The sequence below is a fragment of the Temnothorax longispinosus genome, chromosome 6, assembly GCF_030848805.1.
Source record: "Temnothorax longispinosus isolate EJ_2023e chromosome 6, Tlon_JGU_v1, whole genome shotgun sequence".
Lineage (NCBI taxonomy): Eukaryota > Metazoa > Arthropoda > Insecta > Hymenoptera > Formicidae > Temnothorax > Temnothorax longispinosus.
This window is the reverse complement of record NC_092363.1, coordinates 21,531,467-21,548,976: the sequence shown is the minus strand read 5'-3', so window position 1 is coordinate 21,548,976 and position 17,510 is coordinate 21,531,467. Positions and strand designations below refer to the sequence as shown.

The 17,510-nt window shown below is 39.1% G+C and overlaps 1 protein-coding gene and 1 long non-coding RNA gene across 4 annotated transcripts in view; one reads left to right on the top strand and one right to left on the bottom strand.

Annotated features, from left to right (window-relative positions):
* The window catches only part of LOC139814123 (uncharacterized), a 173,205-nt gene that overhangs the window by 83,055 nt on the left and 72,640 nt on the right, over positions 1 to 17,510 (bottom strand). The window contains exon 3 of the long non-coding RNA XR_011732339.1: positions 8,353 to 8,419. This is a non-coding gene — a long non-coding RNA (uncharacterized lncRNA). The remainder of the gene's footprint in view (positions 1 to 8,352; positions 8,420 to 17,510) is intronic.
* LOC139814119 (lachesin) overlaps positions 1 to 17,510 on the top strand; it is a 95,454-nt gene that overhangs the window by 65,612 nt on the left and 12,332 nt on the right. For 2 of the 3 annotated variants that reach the window (XM_071780147.1, XM_071780149.1), the window contains exons 4-8: positions 230 to 415; positions 8,918 to 9,001; positions 13,318 to 13,441; positions 16,111 to 16,248; positions 16,365 to 16,499. In XM_071780147.1, the coding sequence (XP_071636248.1) occupies positions 230 to 415; positions 8,918 to 9,001; positions 13,318 to 13,441; positions 16,111 to 16,248; positions 16,365 to 16,499 (667 nt within the window). The remainder of the gene's footprint in view (positions 1 to 229; positions 416 to 8,917; positions 9,002 to 13,317; positions 13,442 to 16,110; positions 16,249 to 16,364; positions 16,500 to 17,510) is intronic. The other variant, XM_071780148.1, reaches the window with a different exon arrangement.

The window sequence follows — 17,510 nt, the reverse complement described above, 5'->3', positions numbered from 1 at the left end:
ATACGTATGTGTGTATGCATGCACACCACGGGACAGACATCCCCTACATCTGTTTGTATTCCGCAGTCGGATGCCTGTGAGGAAATTGCGGCGTCTTCGGCGAAATCCGCGACGCCGTCACCGCGATTTCCGGCACCGACTCCGCGCGCGTCTCCCCCCGTATACGTTCTCACCGTCGGCGTCGTCTCCATCGCCTATTAAGGCCCCGATCCGGCGATTGATGTTCCAGGTCGGTTGGGTAAAGGCGGACACGAAGGCGATCCAGGCGATACACGATCACGTGATCACGCACAACCAGAGGGTGTCCGTGTCCCATAGCGACCACTCTATATGGAACCTACACATCAAGGGCGTGCAGAAAGAGGACGGCGGCCTTTATATGTGTCAAATCAATACGGATCCTATGAAGAGTCAGGTATATATCGCACTAAAGTCCTTTAAATTAGGTAATACAGAGCTCTATTATATGGAGAGTGATCATCAATATCTGCCCACATATTTCCATGCATGGAAATTCGACCAATTCAAAGAACCGCTCCTCCTCTCTTGCTTCCTTCATCCCCGAACAATGCCTTCCATTGAGTCGTTTATTTATTGTATTTTGTAAACATGATTGAAAGAGCTTCTTTTTGAGATTGTCCGACGATATAACGACATTATCGATTTACTCGTGAGTGACTACCGACATATTGCCCCCGTGAATTAACAAACCGGTTCCGTCGAAAGTTTTTCCAATGCCATATGTGTGCTTCAATTACGAACTTTCCGCCATTCGTTCGGAATCGGGACGTCCATTTCTAGCGCGTTCCTAGCCGCGCCTTAACGCTCGTCGGCGGTGTTAATACCGACCAGCAGCGGGGTAAATCTAACGAGGCACAAGTTTCGCGGGAGCGATCGCGGGGCATGCGAGAGAGCGACGACATCGCGGCGGCAACGGTGCGGTGGAAGTATCGTTAGGAAGTTCTCAGGAGAACGCTTCTAATAGCAGTTCGGCGCCGTTTTAGAAATGCGCGAAGCCACGGAAGGAACGCGCGGAATTTACTTAGGCGCGGAAACGGCGGTCTATTCGCCGCTTCGAGCATTTTCGGTAGTTACGCTTCTCCTTCGCTCCTCGTCTAACTGAAACGGCTAAAGCGGCTTCTTTAGAATTCTCCGAAAAAAACGACTAAATTCGCTTAAATACTTGTCAGTGATTGCAAAAGATTTAAATTATGATAAATGAAATTTATTGGAAAAAAAATTCTACAATTCTTCAGATATTAGGTATTCTACAGCTAATGGTGATAACTTAATTAAATTAAAAGCTTAATTTAGTAAAAAGTTATTTGCACTTTTTCACATTACACCTAATACGTTTTCTATTTATACTGATCACGATACTTCGCCTCGGTGTTGTAAGCCTGGATACATATAATCCTTGTTTGAAATTAGCTGTGGTAAACCAACAAACTCGGTGAAATAACTAATTGGGACGGCCCTATCGACTGTATTCAGGTCGATAAAACGTGGAGACCCCGGTTTGTCAACGGACGAAAGGTCACACGGTTTCGACGAGGTAAATTCGTCTCTCACATTATGTATATTTTATTACATATTTTATCTGCTAATGTTACATGCATATGTTACGTAAACATGTTACGAAGATTTCATTTAGTGCGTTTGGGCATAATCTATGTCATAGATGGACCAAATTATATTATATATATTTACTATTGCATTAAGTTTCAGTTATAAATCGTACTAGATTTATTTTAATTTTAATATGAAAAATGCGCACGATTCGACAAAAATATGATAAGTTTGATACACAACTTTTATTTAATAAAAACCCATAAAATATTCGCTGAAGTAATTCAATGAAGTAACATATCGTAATATTACTCTCTCTTCGACGCGTATATATATCACCAATAAAATATATCCAATAAAATGATAGTAATGTGCGTAAATAAATATTCTACGCTGTTCCACGACAATCGATTTTACGAGAACGCGACTTCTCGTGTTCTTGCCTGAACTTAACTTCGCGAAGGATAACCGTTTTCCAATAGAGATTTAGTTCATAAAATAACCAACGAATGTGAATCGTATCTTTAGCGCTTGCTATTTTCAGAATAATCTGAAAGAAAAATTGTTCTGTGTGTCATATAAACGACCTCTCAATCAATTATAAGAAATAAATTAAGATCTTTATAAGAATTCTGCTTAAAAATACATAGAATATTTGCCTACATTTATTTATAGATGCTTCGATTTCCTGAAATCGGTTTGTCTCTTAATAGAAGTTCGATACACATGATATTTTCACGATTTTTCAACGCTGAATCTTGAAAATTTTTGTAAAATAAATGAGACAGAATTTATATCTGTCGACGTAAACGCCAATATCGCTGATCTTTTTTGCATTCGCGGTAAACGCCGCGAAAATCGGTTGCGATAAGTTTGCGAACTGCGAGTGAAACAATTAATCGAGCGACCCCGCTGCCGGTGATGCCCGCATCGATAAAGTGCCAAGATGCGCCCGAGTTAATCGATAGTTGCTCAGTTACAATCGGACCGCGTCCCACTTGGCTCACGCAATTAATCATCCCGGCCTCAGTTTGCTAACTATCATTAACATAATCCATTGGTGTAATACGCGCGATCGTATTCACATTAGAACATAGGAAATCAGGAATATCTTTCGAAGACTACATTGCCTCGTTAATAAAGCGAAGAAAATCTCTCTTTCACTATAAATTTATTGCCTTTCAAATCACGATGACCAGATACTTCCCAGAAAGACCTAAAATTCAAAATTTTAATCGTCGACAGAGAAATATTAATCAACTAGATGTATTTCGAAACCACATAATCTACCACAAACGTAACACAATAGCTAGCCGAGAAATGTAATCTCGGGTTTAATAAAATTTAACCAAGTTTACTGGTTTATCGGTTTATCCACGATAAACATCGCGCATCATGATCGTACTCATGTTTCCGGTGAAACATTCGAGCGACGTGAAAGCGAGAAAGTGAGAGATCGAGCGAGAGAGATGTAAACGAAGCAGTAGAGGAAGAGAAGAGAGATCTCTAAAGCGCTCAAACACGGGAAATAGCGACAATCGCTGCACAGCCTCGTTTACACATCTCGATACTTTCCGCCGCCTGTAATCGTCGTCGGTGACGCGCGATAGCAAACCGCAGGGATATTAACCGTCTACCGTCGAGCTGCCGCCGTCGGGTATTAGCTCCTGCCGACATAACAATCTGTACAAGTATCGAAGGCATTTCGCCCTCCGCGTGCGCACGGCTGGCGCAAGACCCGCGGCATACTTAACGAGCCCGGGAACTTAACGAGCCGTCCTCGTCAGTTCGGGTACCCGTTTATGAACATCGCCTCAAGTAGCGCTTAAATCCTCCTCCATCCCTACCTGCCGACCTATTTCGAGTTACGGCTGCGTATATAGTCTTATCAGAAAAGGATTGGAATATTAAGTCGCGTTTAACGACTATTATATACGCGACCGGCATAGTAATCGCCGATAATAATGCAAAGATCGCCTCCTCTTGCTTCGCTCCGAGTCGACTTTTATGTGACGCGATTGTTGAAAAATCGCCAAAAGATTAATTACCGGACCGAGGTCTCTATTTATATTTTTTCTGTATAATGGCACACAAATTTATTAGAGTGTAACAAACAACAACGTGACAACAACCGAGTCTTCAAAATTCGCACGCTCCTCTTTTAAATGCGCGCGATACTGCGCACAGTTAGACGGTAATTAGTCGCGTAAAAATTACAAGCTTTACGAGCGTAAAGCCGCAGAGATTTTTCTCGCGGTGCAAAAGACGCTTAACGAGCCACTTTAGTTAACGCACGCCACTCCTCGCTCGTTCCCTCGGATAACATTTGCGTTGTCTTACCGGGAGACCGGAGTCGACCGCGGTTGTCTGGTTGCTTTAAAGTAACACCTCATCCGCCTCTCTTGCCGGCAAAGTGATACGGGTACGAGACGCCACTGGAAGTCGAGATCTAATTTTCCGACATTTCGGATTGAATTCGCTCGAGCCCCGCCCCGTGCCAGCCGGAGTTTCCCTCTTTTCGCGGAGGAAGAAGGCTGTAATCTTAAATAGTGCGCGGAGCGTAACATAGCGATGGCTGCATACTGGCTTGTGAGACGGCAGCAGGTGCCTACTCTCCGATCTCTCTTGTCGTTCTTACTTTACGAGGCACTAAGCTAAATAACGAATGCTCTGCGAGCAACACCGTTGAATGCCCCGGCCAATCGTTCGACGATCTTTCGGCCAATCGTTCGAGGAAAGAATGAATGTAAGATCGATCAAAATAAGCTGTAAGACAGGAGGCGTAAGATATGCAAAAGATGAAAAATGTACCTTTTGGAAATAGGTTTTTGGAGCAACGTGAAATCATTTTGTATTAAGATGCTGCATATCTTGTTCCACAATCGAATCTACCTTCTAGTTGGTTGAATTCTGTGATTATCATTATCTTATTATCTATTGGTGATATCTCATTTCTTCTCCCTCGTTTCTCATCTTGCGTCGTGTTTTTGTCTGTTTCACGTTACTCTCTCCTTGCCTTCCGAAACAGACATGATTCGCTGCGAGCGGTAAGGCTATAGTGATTTTGTCGGGGCATTCTTCAACAAATCCGACGGGAAACGAAGTCGACATACAGATTTTCTAACTAACAATAAGTGAAATACGCGAAGAATAACGATGTAGAATATATTATAGTAATTATATTATATAATACATAATCTTAACACATCATGAAAATAAATTATACTATAATCTTTGAATAATAGATCGCGTTAAGCAATGAAAAATTTTCTTCTATTCATTTTTTTCTATCTTGAATTTTTTCTATTTTAATAGTTATAACTCAATTACTAGAATCACTCTTATATAATTGTTGTGTTATGTCATATTTTATTATATTTGTTATATAGATACTCATAGATATTTCTATTATTACCTTATAGTATGAAAATTTTATTATTATTTTATAATACAAAAATTTGACCTATAGACTGCAGTTTAGAAAAAAGATAAACGCTTTGAAAATAAACGTCAGAATTTTTCCTCATGTAGGATTATATACTAAAACTTAGCCGATGATCGACGAGATAAATTGCCTTATACGTAGACAAATGTTTCCTTCATAAAAGCTTTTCCTCTATTTCAGATTGCCGTTTCTTTCTTCCTCATTCTGGCGCGCATGTATTATACATCAATAGTTAAAACACGAGCGTTGCCCTCCGCAAAGGATGCCGTCTCGCCTCTCGTAACTATATTTCCTCGTTGCCGAATACGGTGGCACCCTTCGCGCGTCGCTTATAATTCCGACTGCGTGTCTGATAAAATTTACGTGTACGTATGGCAAGGCGTCGGCTTGCGCGTCGGCATGTGCGTCGTCTTTCTTGAAATTTCGCGTCACTTCTTCAAAGCCGTCTACATAATTCCAACGCGACGGAAACGCACTGATTTAGTCGGGTAATTGAATCGAACCTCACGAAAATATTGTGTGTGTGTGTGTGTGTGTGTGTGTGTGTTTCTCATAAATATTTCATTGCCCTTGAAACATTTTAGGACAAATTCGTGAATTTTGTTCATTTGATATTTATTCCTCTTTATTTAAAATTAATCACGACAAAATTAATTTAAATTAACACTATCTTGTTTATTATATCTTATCATATCATTACACTACGAGTGCTTAATTAAAATCGTTCATAATTTTTATTCATAATTTTCATCATCGATTTTTATTACGGGTTTTTATTATTATTATTATATCCGGGAAAGGTGAAGATATTTTTCTTAACGCATTATATATTTCCCAACATAGTATTTTATAGACACTAAGAAGAACGTAAATGCGCGTTTTATTCGAGCTTATACTACTAACTATTACTAAACAATGTGTGGTTTCTCAATTATACTACATGCCTGATTATGTTGAATGGAACTGTGCGCATACATATGGGTTAATAATGATCCTGCGGTTCGAATCTGGCTAACGAGCGATAATGAGTTTCCACGAACGTGTTCTTTGCAGATGCGTTTGCCCTATGATACACTCTATGAATCGAGATAATTCTGCACACTGTCCATAATTTTTATATTATTATTAAAATATAATTCTCCATATTTCTCATTTTATTCCTGTGCTTTTATTTTTAATATTGTATTAATAACGCTATTGTTTCTGATGTATCAGTTAGAAGCATGAAAATTATTTATATTTATTTTATATAATATAAATTACGCTTCTGTGTACTACAATAACACAATTTGTCCAGAAAGAGAAAATCGCGGAAAACAGACTTAACGGATAACGCTATATCTATAGATAGATGCAGCTATCATTGGTTCTGGGAAGCAGAGATTGACCGATCAACGGGACGCGGGTTTATTCACCGAATTGCGACGCGGACTGATACAGTCATTCGCAGGCGCATAATAATTAATTTACGGCGCGCGCGGATGTGGTGGAAGGGAGTTTCATAATTCAGTGGCGACACGTACGAGTTTACGCGCTCGGGCACGTGTCTCGCCGCGCTCGTCATCGTCGTCGTCGTCGCGTTAGGTGGGTAAGGTACGCAGTTTGCATTCGTCGGGGACTGTTTCTCGAGCGGCACGGTGCAACGACGGCGGCTTGCCAGACAACTCGGTTATAACGATTGAAGTTTCGTCGTGGCGTGGATTACATCCTCGTAATTGCGCGCACACCTCGCGCCTTCGCGTCTTACGTGAGGACGGGTGGGAGGGGGAGGGAGGGAAACGGCGTCGTGTGAGAGGGACTTCCTTTAAATCGAGGGAGTGAAAGGAGAATTGAGGGGAAGTACGACAGAGGATATGAGGGAGCGGAGGAAAGACGGGGGGAAGGAGGTCTTTGCACTCGTACTGACGTCTCGCGGCTTGACGTACGACTACCGACAAAAGTTCCCGACGCCAGACATTCGAGGTTGATCCACCTCCTCGATTCTGTCGTGCGCTCCGCTGTCTTCATTCCTCGCTTGGGAATTATAACGCGATAGCGCCTCCGCGTGCTGATAAGCGTCAAATGCGTAGTTACTGCGAAGCGCTTTGTCGCGAAGGATTATTTTACACCGTATGAGAAAATGCGCCGTACATCCAGCATTTTGACGCCATCAGGTGTTAACCTGGTTACCTCTGAACAATGACTTGTGAAGACTGTTGCACACGGCGTAATTAAAACTTAGATTTTTCAGCAACTTAAAATCAAGAGTCATCTTTCGAACTCATCGAAATTATTAATAAATTCTCTTCGATAAAGAATTATATTATTTGCAGCCTCACACACAAAATTACAAAAAAAAATAAGAGTGTATATTTAATTCTTTTATTATTACATCAAAAATATATTTTTATATTACAAACAAATGAATACGTGGAAGCACATTAATCGACATATGATATTCGATATGTAAAAACGATTTTCTTTTTATTTAGTTAAACGAGTAGATTAAACAGACGCGATTTTTGAACACGCGTGACTCACGTGTAACGATAACTCATGTGCGTGATTGTTAGGCTTCGCGGCGGCCGCGGCGCGCAATAATGATCGCGCCGACTGTTAGTTATGATATTTGGTGCTACCGTGCGCCGTTAATTAACGAATAACCGGCGACATACACCGACATCCGTACTGGCAACAGCAGCATGTTGTACGGCCATAATATGTTACCGGCGTCGAGCTAAATATAGAGCAAGATGCTTGTGAGATTTAGGGACGTTCGTGTTATTCGACTCTGCCTTATATGGCTCTGTACTTTGTATAGTCTACTTTAATTTACGAAAAGGAGGAAAAAGCCGACGATATATAAATAAACTGCCTCGGGTAAATTGCTTGTTACATCCAGAACCGCATCTAAAAAGTTGGTGGCTTCGTGATGTTTTTCCCACGTGCAATTATTCAATTAATCTCAAAAAGTCCGACCGACAGAGATCCGTTTGTTCTCATTAATTTCGCAATTTTATTTCGCGTCTATCTGCCGCGAATAAAAACTAGTTATCCCAAATATTATCACCATAGGAGCACTGTAGGCCGCGACAAGGGAAATAAAGCGAGCTCTATGCCATTGCATTTGATTTGCTTGTTGTTATCAACGCTGCATATCGGATGAATCACATTCGTGATGCCATATATGGTGGAAAAAATATCTACCTCGAGATGAAGCGCGTATTACGGTTTTGCAGGAAATAATTTATGCAGAAATTACAGCCTTGACCGTGTCGTGTTTCCTCTCGTCTCATCATCGTGAATTTCGCATATGTGTTAATTAAAATGAGCGCAGCCAGTTGCAAAAAAAAACTTACCGTAGATGAGTCGTAATATTCAGGCTTGAATAATAGTCCCACTTGTACTTTCAGGATTATGGTACACCTATAATGAAAAAAATTGTTACATATTCATATTAAATATAATATAATTGCAAGTTTTCAGATGTAATAATTGAACAAATGAAATAATAGAAGGGAAATAGAATTACAATTATGGCTTTAATTAAATGAAATAGAACTATAAGGGAGTTTTTGCCGTCTTTTAGATACGGTAAATGTATTTGAATTATATAGATACGCTCACCGTCTAAATTTACATTAGGGATTTCGTTACAGTAATCATAAACCTTATTCTCTCAAAAATAACGTCGAACGTTATCTAAATAGCGTTACGGTGAACGATGTGCATGCGCAGTTTCGCCTTTCGACCGACAATGTGAATTTAGACGGTGAACGTATCTATAATTCAAATACGTTCACCATATCTGAAAGACGGTATTGCAAAAACTCTATTATTAATAAAACAAGCTTCAATTAACTATTATACTTGCTGAACTTAAATCATGATATTTATTTATTAACGCTGATCTATTTTCTCCAGACAGGTCTGCTGTCTATTGTTGTGCCACCTGATTTCGATCCCGAAGCTACATCGAGCGACATGATGGTAGGCGAGGGCGGCCAGGTAAATATCTCCCTTTATTTTACGTCGTTCCATAATTTTGGTTCATAGTTATCAAGAGAAAGCTTTTAATTAATAACATCTTAAAGGCTTAAGGGCTTAAGGATAATTTTTCTAGCAAATAAGAAACAATCCTCTTTTACAATTTACATTACCGTTCTTTGGAATACGATTAAATGTTCTTTTTAATCGAAATTAATTTTCGTCTCAATCAAGATTCCATCTGCATGCGGAGATAAATTTACGAATAAATATGCTAGAGGAAAGATGCTCTATGGAGCGACTAGGCCGGGGGTCGTTAAATAATTTACTCTACACAGAAGCCGTCATGAATAAACGACGGTTTATTGCTTACAAATGTGCTGATTTACGTGTGCAGTAAATTATCGGGCCAACGTTATATTCCGCGTGATTCATGTCGGGGAAATCTATATATCGGAAAACGGCAGTGCGCCACGAGTGTGCAACGGCTCGCGTCTGAATCTACAAATAACCTTGCAACTTCATCATCATTAATAACGCCTTAATTAGGAAATTACTAGTAAATTGCTTAAATCCCTCAAGAAGTTTATGATCAGATAGGAATATCAAATTAAAAATACTATTAATTTTGAGTTTGAATGTATTTGCCTCTCATCTGCGTACACTGACGTATATAAAACAAGTTGTCATATTTAGAAACGTGTCAACTGGAACTTCAATTAATATAAAAAATGGTTACAATGTTGCAGCACGCTTCATAATGTCATAGCGATTTCGTAACTGCAACTTGCAACACCTGTTGCAAGTGCTATTTGAACATCACGCTGTCATAAAACCCAAACCGTAATTATTACTAAATGTCTTTCTGTTATTAATAACTTTAATTTTAGCTTTATAATCTCACGTATCTTACAATTAGAGCTGAAAAAGGCACACACACTGTTTGAAGGATGAAAACCTGCTCTTCGAGGAAAAAAAGTATAACCGTGCATATATAAAAGTGGGTAATAGATTTTGAGCCTAATCACTCATAAGTAATTCATTTAATCCGACAATCTTTCGCGCAATTAATTTGTGAGAATGTAATCTGGCACACGCGTGTTTTACGGGCCGGTCTTGATTCACGCCCGGATGCTGTAAGTAAGCTATCAGTGAAAATAAGTGACCTGTTGCTCACAATTCATATTCCGTGGCAGTCGCGCAATTTGTGCGAATACCTCATCTCATCCTCGCGTTTTTCCGCGCGCATGGCCGCCGCGCCGGTGTCGCTCGGGTAAAGAATATTGCGCTTCCCTCGGAACGTCTGACAGGACGCTTTTACGAAGATGCGACAGCTCTACGGAGCTCCACCATCGTGGACCATTTTAAACTTTGAAATTATACCGGCGCATAGCGAGTTTCCCCCTATTATAAAGCTACCGCAGTTGGTATACTGAAAATTGTACGACTGTCAGTTTGATAAGTTACTTTCCATCTCTTTTGACGAGTTTGTCGGGACACATGTCTAAGTATTGTATCGTACTATTTTTGTTAGCAACGAAATTGTACGTATTTGATGGATATAATTTATGTACTTGAGAAATTATATAATCACAAGTTTTGACTTACGATGAAACTTCAGTCTTTGCTCATTTCTGTAAAATGTCTTTTAAGGACGTAAATTATATATTAACTTGTACTGACTAAAACGTTTTTATTCAATGAGTCTCTAAATCTCCAAACGTACTGTTAATGACAGATTCGTTTAACCAACTTAAGATCAATTTTTCCTTAACGAAAATGTCGAGGCATCCAAATTATATAAGAGAGTGAAAAAAAAAGACTTTTTTTTGCGTACTAACTTTAAGTCAAGTAAACAACAAAATTACGTTCTTCAGTTAACTTTGAATAGAGTTTACTTTAAGAGAATTTTAATTCGAGACGTAGCCACATAAAAATAAATGATTCAAAAGATTGGAAAGTTGCAATATAAACGGAAACCTTCCTCAAGTTTGCTAGGGAGAAATTGACCACAAAATTTTGTTATTTCGAACTAATTGTTTTAAAATATCTTGTATATATAGTGTATTGAAAAAGTATTAGTAAACATATTGAAAGAAATATCTCAGCGTGTAAAGCAATTTCATTTATTCAATTGAACAATTTCTGCCTCAAATCACACATTCGCCCTTAAGGGGTAACATACGTTTGACAGGCCTTAAAACTAGGTCGAAATTAACGAATTTTTATTGTAGGTAAAATTATATGTTATATTAAAAAATGAAAATACATGTCTTGTAGAGTTTTTGAGAATATCTGTCAAAAAATTCAATAAAAAATATCAAAAATTGAGGTAAAATAATTTTACCACAATAAAAATTTGTTAATTTCGACCTAGTTTTAGGCCTGCCAAGCGTATTTAACCCTTTAATGTGACAACTTTAATGTGACTAATAAATACGGTCTAACAACAGCAGATCCAAAGCACAGCTATTAGTCGTCAGAGCACAATTGTAAAAAAAAAAACTAAAGCTTCCATTAACCTGACGCGTTAAACAAAGTTGATAAAAAATTTAAACTCCAATCGAGGATTGGTTTTCCGGTTGTCCGCCCGTTTTCTGATAGTGGAAGTCGAATCTCTCTCTAGCCGCTAGCGAGATAAATAAATAATTTTGTTCAGACCATAACTATTATTATTAACGACGCGTCTCTCGTGTGTTCGCCAAATTGTCGTAAAATATTTAAAAAAATCCAAAAAGATCGACCCTCACAGAGATTTTCGGTGTTCGAATTTCGTTCCATAACGTTTTCACGTTGTACTTGGACAAATGTCAATATAAAAAATTTTAATTTTTAAACTTATTTTCTTCTAGCAATAAGAGATATCGCATTTAGAACATCTATCCTCGGCCTAGTTGCGGTCTTGATTTAAAATTGATAGGACTCCTGATGGCAAAACGTGAAGTTCCCTCTTCGCATAAGCTTCTCCAAACTCTCCCGGGGGTAATACTTCCCAAAGAATGTTTAATGTTTTGCTGAGATTGTACGCTTCTCTCGAATTATAAATATATACTTTCGATATATTTCCAATCAATACATTCGTTTATTTCTCGAAAATATGATATATGCATGTTTAATTTCAAAAATCTGGTTGAAATCGACATATCGTATTAATTTACATCCACGTCTCGATGACATTAGTAATATTTGAAACTTTACCAGGTCAGGTACTCTATTATTGATAATACAATATTAAATAAATGAGTTAATAACATGTTAATGAATTTGTGTTTATTTTATTCGTCTGTTAATTTTTCATTTTTCTGGGAATATTCTTCGATAAATAATATTGTTGTAGGACACGAGATCAGAAATTTATACATACGTCAGTATTTTTAGTTATTATATACACATTAAGCGTCGATAAATTTTAAGCGCTGAAAAAGCAGTTTCGAAAAGTTAAAAGAGTCGCGTCTTATTTTATACTTTTTTGAAGGTAGTTACGCAAAATACATGACATGCAATAACTTACGTTGCACCTCGGGATCGTGCTAACACGATGTTCATCCAAAAATGTCACAGATATTGCAAGCTAGCAGGTGACGTGTCAGTGGAACACAAGCAAACAAACAGCGCAGTATGCTGCGACACGTGTCGTGTCGTTAATTGTCAACATGCCGTTTATATTTTCCATTGTAGAACACACAGATATTCATTTCGCGTTACGTTTCGCAACTCGCGCAGCTCCATTCGCTGCCCCGTTCGTTTCGAGTATCCATAACAATGTAACCGATGAAAATCAAGCCGATATTCATAATTGATGGCTGCGAATGCAGAGACACGCTAGAGCGAGAAATTATGAAAATCGACTTGATTTGATCGTGTCTGACCCCGTTCGGAACCAAAAATAGCTTCGCGGATCGTTTGGATTATTAAAGCCCACCCAGAAGCGAAAATATCGCTAAATTAAACCTCTCGTTAACGAGAATTGGAGGAGGTTCAATAAAATTGACCGCGCGAACGCAACGAAGCAGGTAACCGTTAAAAATCGCCCGACGCGACGCGACGTCCCGGTCGATGCTGGATATTTCATGCCCCTCGCGATCGTAGATTCGTTTTCCGCTCGAGTATCCGCGCGCGCAAGCCACCATTGTTCCGGACAAGCGTCCTCGCGCGCGTACGTGTTTTACATAGAGACGGGGGTCCCGCGTGCGTTTCTTGCTCCCTGCCCCCCCCCCTCTCTCTCTCTCTCTCTCTCTCCTTTATTCCTCCAAATATATTTGGATGAAGCACGGCATTAGTGGAGTGCAATAACGAACTCGCTTCTCTTTATAATTCCGGTTTCATAACACGTACAGGTGAAGTTAACGTGCCGGGCGAGAGGCGTTCCCGAGCCGCGCGTATCCTGGCGCCGGGAAGACGGCAAGAACATTATAATTCGGGAGCCATTTGCAGGAAGCGCCCCGAACCAGAAGTCTCACGGTAAGATTTAATATAGATGGTACGCCCGCGCCGCGCGCCGTTCCGCCGATATAGCGCGGAATATACAATTATGTTTTCCTTAGGCGCGCATGCCGCGCACCGCGCGCGATCCCGTTAGTATTCAAATTCCCTCATTACGAATTGCGATTCCGGACTTTAAGATGAATTTCGTCCGGAAACCGATTTCCCTCCCTGCTCCCCGCTGATGTTACGAGATGACGGCATCCGCCCGCGACTTCTGCCGAACGGCCGGCCGCGCCGTCGTTCCGCGGATCATTAAACGTAATGTCGAATTTAGCCGCGCGTTTAATATTGAGCCAGTTACGGAACACACGCGTTTGTCTTCTTTAGGTCTTCTCTCGTGATTTATGCACGTATTAAAACAGGAGAATCATTTCAAGTAGGAAATAGCAGTAGTTTGTCGAGAATTGCTCTTATAGCCGTAGTTTGAAGAATCTTACGCCCGAATTTTCCTTCCGAAATTACTGAAGTGAAAGGTTGTAATAATTAACAATCAAATTTCGTTTCTTCAATAAAGCAAAAACTTGATATTAATTTTCTACCTGCAACCACTTTTAAAACACGGTTATCAGCGGGTCAAAGAAATCCTAGATTATATGTGTCTGCCGAGGAAAACGGACGCAAACGGCCGACACATATGAAATTGTTGCATATATTTCTTGACGAAAGCGCTCGAGAGGATGATCGTAAAATGGACGTTGTTGGTTGCGGAAGCACTACCGGCGAACCGAGCGAAGCGTCTCACCTCGCCCTCGGCCGTCGCGTTGCATCGGTCTCGGCTAAACGACGTATTTAGTATTCACTTCAGCGTGGTGATACTAATAGCAGGCAAATTTCGCCGTACTGTGGTCCACGGCAAGGATGCACGCCGCGGCAACCGGTGTAACATATGCTGAGCGCGAACCTGCACCTCCGGATGACCCGGCTCCGACGGCTTATTGTCGACACTACAATCGCAGTGATTATCGGACCTGATGCCGGAAAAGTTTCGCCTTAGTCTCGCGATCACCGCAAATTTAATTAACATTGCGTGGACATTTTGCGCAAATGAGGAAAATAAGCGGGCGGCAAAGGAAGGAGCGAGACAATGTAAATTATGTTTGTAAATAAAAAATTTCAAATCTTTCAGTAATTTAAGTATTCAGACACGACTGTCTCTCAAACGGAATGTTCTCCAATCCCGAGATATACATATGTTTCATCCGTTTAATTCCCTCGATTCTGGCGAGATCGTTCACGATTTTTTATTCTTGTTTTCCGCGTCAAAATATTATTCTTAGAGAACTAATTTTCGAGCGCGAATAAAGAATAAACCATTACTTTTAAGGTTTGAATAGGAAACGCGGAGTCGCGTAGTTCGTCGGGACTTCATGGGTAGGTACTTCGATTAAAGTAAGTTTGGTGCGCGGCGGTAGGACGCGAGTAAAACGCGGACGTTTATGCCGTTTCCGCGTAATTAACTCGCGGGGGTGGAAAACACACGGGTGTGTCTCAGGACCTTTGAGAAAATCGATGTTTTTGCGAGCTGAACTGCGATGTAGCATAACGAGGCCGCAGGTGAGGAGGGTCCCGTGCGTTTGCTTACGATATTTCGCGGTTAAGGAACAGGTGCAGGCGCAACAAATTGCGCTCGTCTTATCTACGTGCGCCACTTCGTTGTTTGCATCTGAATACACTCGCGAACTTATTCAGAATGAACAATATGTAGAGGGTGTCGCTTAACAAAAAGGTTTCTTTTGATTAATTTACACACAGATGTCGGAAAACATGCGCGCTTAAGCGAGAAACTATTGGATGTTTTTACCCTACCGTTGGAACTTTTTAAAATCGTACTGAAATGCAAAATGAATAAATTTGCAACACTAAGAAAATGTAATACGCAAAAATATGTAAACGCGTGCGTTGCATGTTCCATAATAAAATATTGGAAAAGCATAATTAGCACGCATATAATAACATTAAACGTGTTTATTGTTTTATCGATTATCGACCGTCGCTTTTGTAATAGGTCGTTCACTTCACGTTATTTTTCCGTTCATCTATAGTCATTGCTCTTCGTTAAATAATAATACCCAGAGACAATTGATCGTCAGCTATAATGTTTCTACTAATTAATTATATACGAATACCTAATATAATTAAATTGACGTAATCTCTAGAAAAAAATTAGCTATGATAAGATAAGAAAGTGAATGTATTATTATTAATCTGTGTTAATTATTGTGTTTGTTCAATAAAATGGAATAATTCTGATCAAATATTTATCTCCATTAATTAATAAATAGTTGTTTTGCTCTGTATATCAGATGTTCTTGATTAAACCTCACTAGCGTAATAATTACTCGCTTAAAAGTAAAATATTATTGAGACCTATTATATACTGAATTCATATCTGATTTGTGGAAAATTAGTAACGTATCTTATATTTATGTATTATTGAAGTAAATAGATATACCCAGTAAAAAATAAATTAGTAAATCGAACCTTTCGATATTTCAAGAAAAAATCAACTTTATTAGAATAAAGTATTAGAATTATCATTTAGAATGAAAAAATCTTACATTATGGACGCGAAATTTGGAGCGCGCCAGCGAACTATGTATCAAGGATTATCAGTCTTATTCGATTTTAATGCCCACTGTTCTCAGTCCGAATCGTGTCCGAATTTTCGGGCGAGGAACTAAAACTGACGAAGATCTCGAGGAACGAGATGGGGGTTTATCTGTGCATCGCCAGCAACGGGGTTCCGCCCGCGGTCAGCAAACGTATTTCTATCAACGTTCATTGTGAGTAATAGTGATTACGATCCGAGCCGTTGGATCGGACGTACGATGTACCTTGTAGAAGTCGAATCCCGCCGTGCCGAGGCTATGCAACAATATCTTCCGACTTCGATTTACAGTTCCGCCAGTGATTCACGTACCCAATCAGCTGGTCGGCGCGCCCTTGGGGACCGACGTGATCTTGGAATGTTTCGTCGAGGCGTCCCCGATGTCGATTAACTATTGGGTCAAGGACCCCAAGGGTGAGATGACACGTGAGATGACTTTCTCGTTAAAAATAGAGCCCTTACACTGTATTCCATAATGGATCGTTGTTCCGTTGTAGATTGCGCTTTAATATTATGTACGACATTTCAGCGTAATATTTTATTTAATCATCGTGTTCTTTCAATCCATAATGCTTGCTAATTTTATCATTGGCAATATTACTCGTTGGCTGTATTCTTTATTATTTATTATTTGGAAATTTTGTTAATTTGTTCCGTTTATCAGCTTGTCAATTATTACTCGTATAGATTGATTTCAGATCTTGTAAATTATAAATAAAAGAGATATAAAAAAAGATAACGAACCAAGCCGGATGTACGTGCTAAGAATGTGTTACAAATTTAAATAAATAATGTGACATCAACCTGCAATAAAGTCATCTTCAGTGATGCGCTATAATAACCGTCACTTACAAAGTCGATGAAATTTATAATAGTCAAATTATAATTCGCAAATCGTGTCACATTATTTATTTATATTAACGTATGTCATATTATTTATTTAAATTTGTAACACATTCTTAAAACGTACACCCGGCTTGGTTCGTTAGCCTCTTTTATCTACTTTGTTTTTAAATTTTTCAAACCTTGATCTATTATTATCTTATAAATTATATGTATTTTGGTTATTATTAATTCCATACATTGCCATTCAATATATTAAATAATTTTTATGGTCGCTTTTTGGACACAAAAAAGATACAGATTAATTAACAATTATAATTATTAGTTAAATAATTTATAGATTTTTAGGTTGAATGTTTAAAGAAATATAAGCGAAAAAATGAGTATGTTATATTATTAGGCGATATTTAACTATAAATTTTTTTTGTAACACTCTATGCAGAATAAAGCTGACGAGCCTTATTTGCATTCTTTGAACTATATAAATATTTTTCACGAATAATTCCACGCAACTTCCAAGTCTGTAACGTAAGTTGAAGTTTCTTTGCACACAACACATTCTAACTTTTAATCTTTGTCGTATACATTGCACAT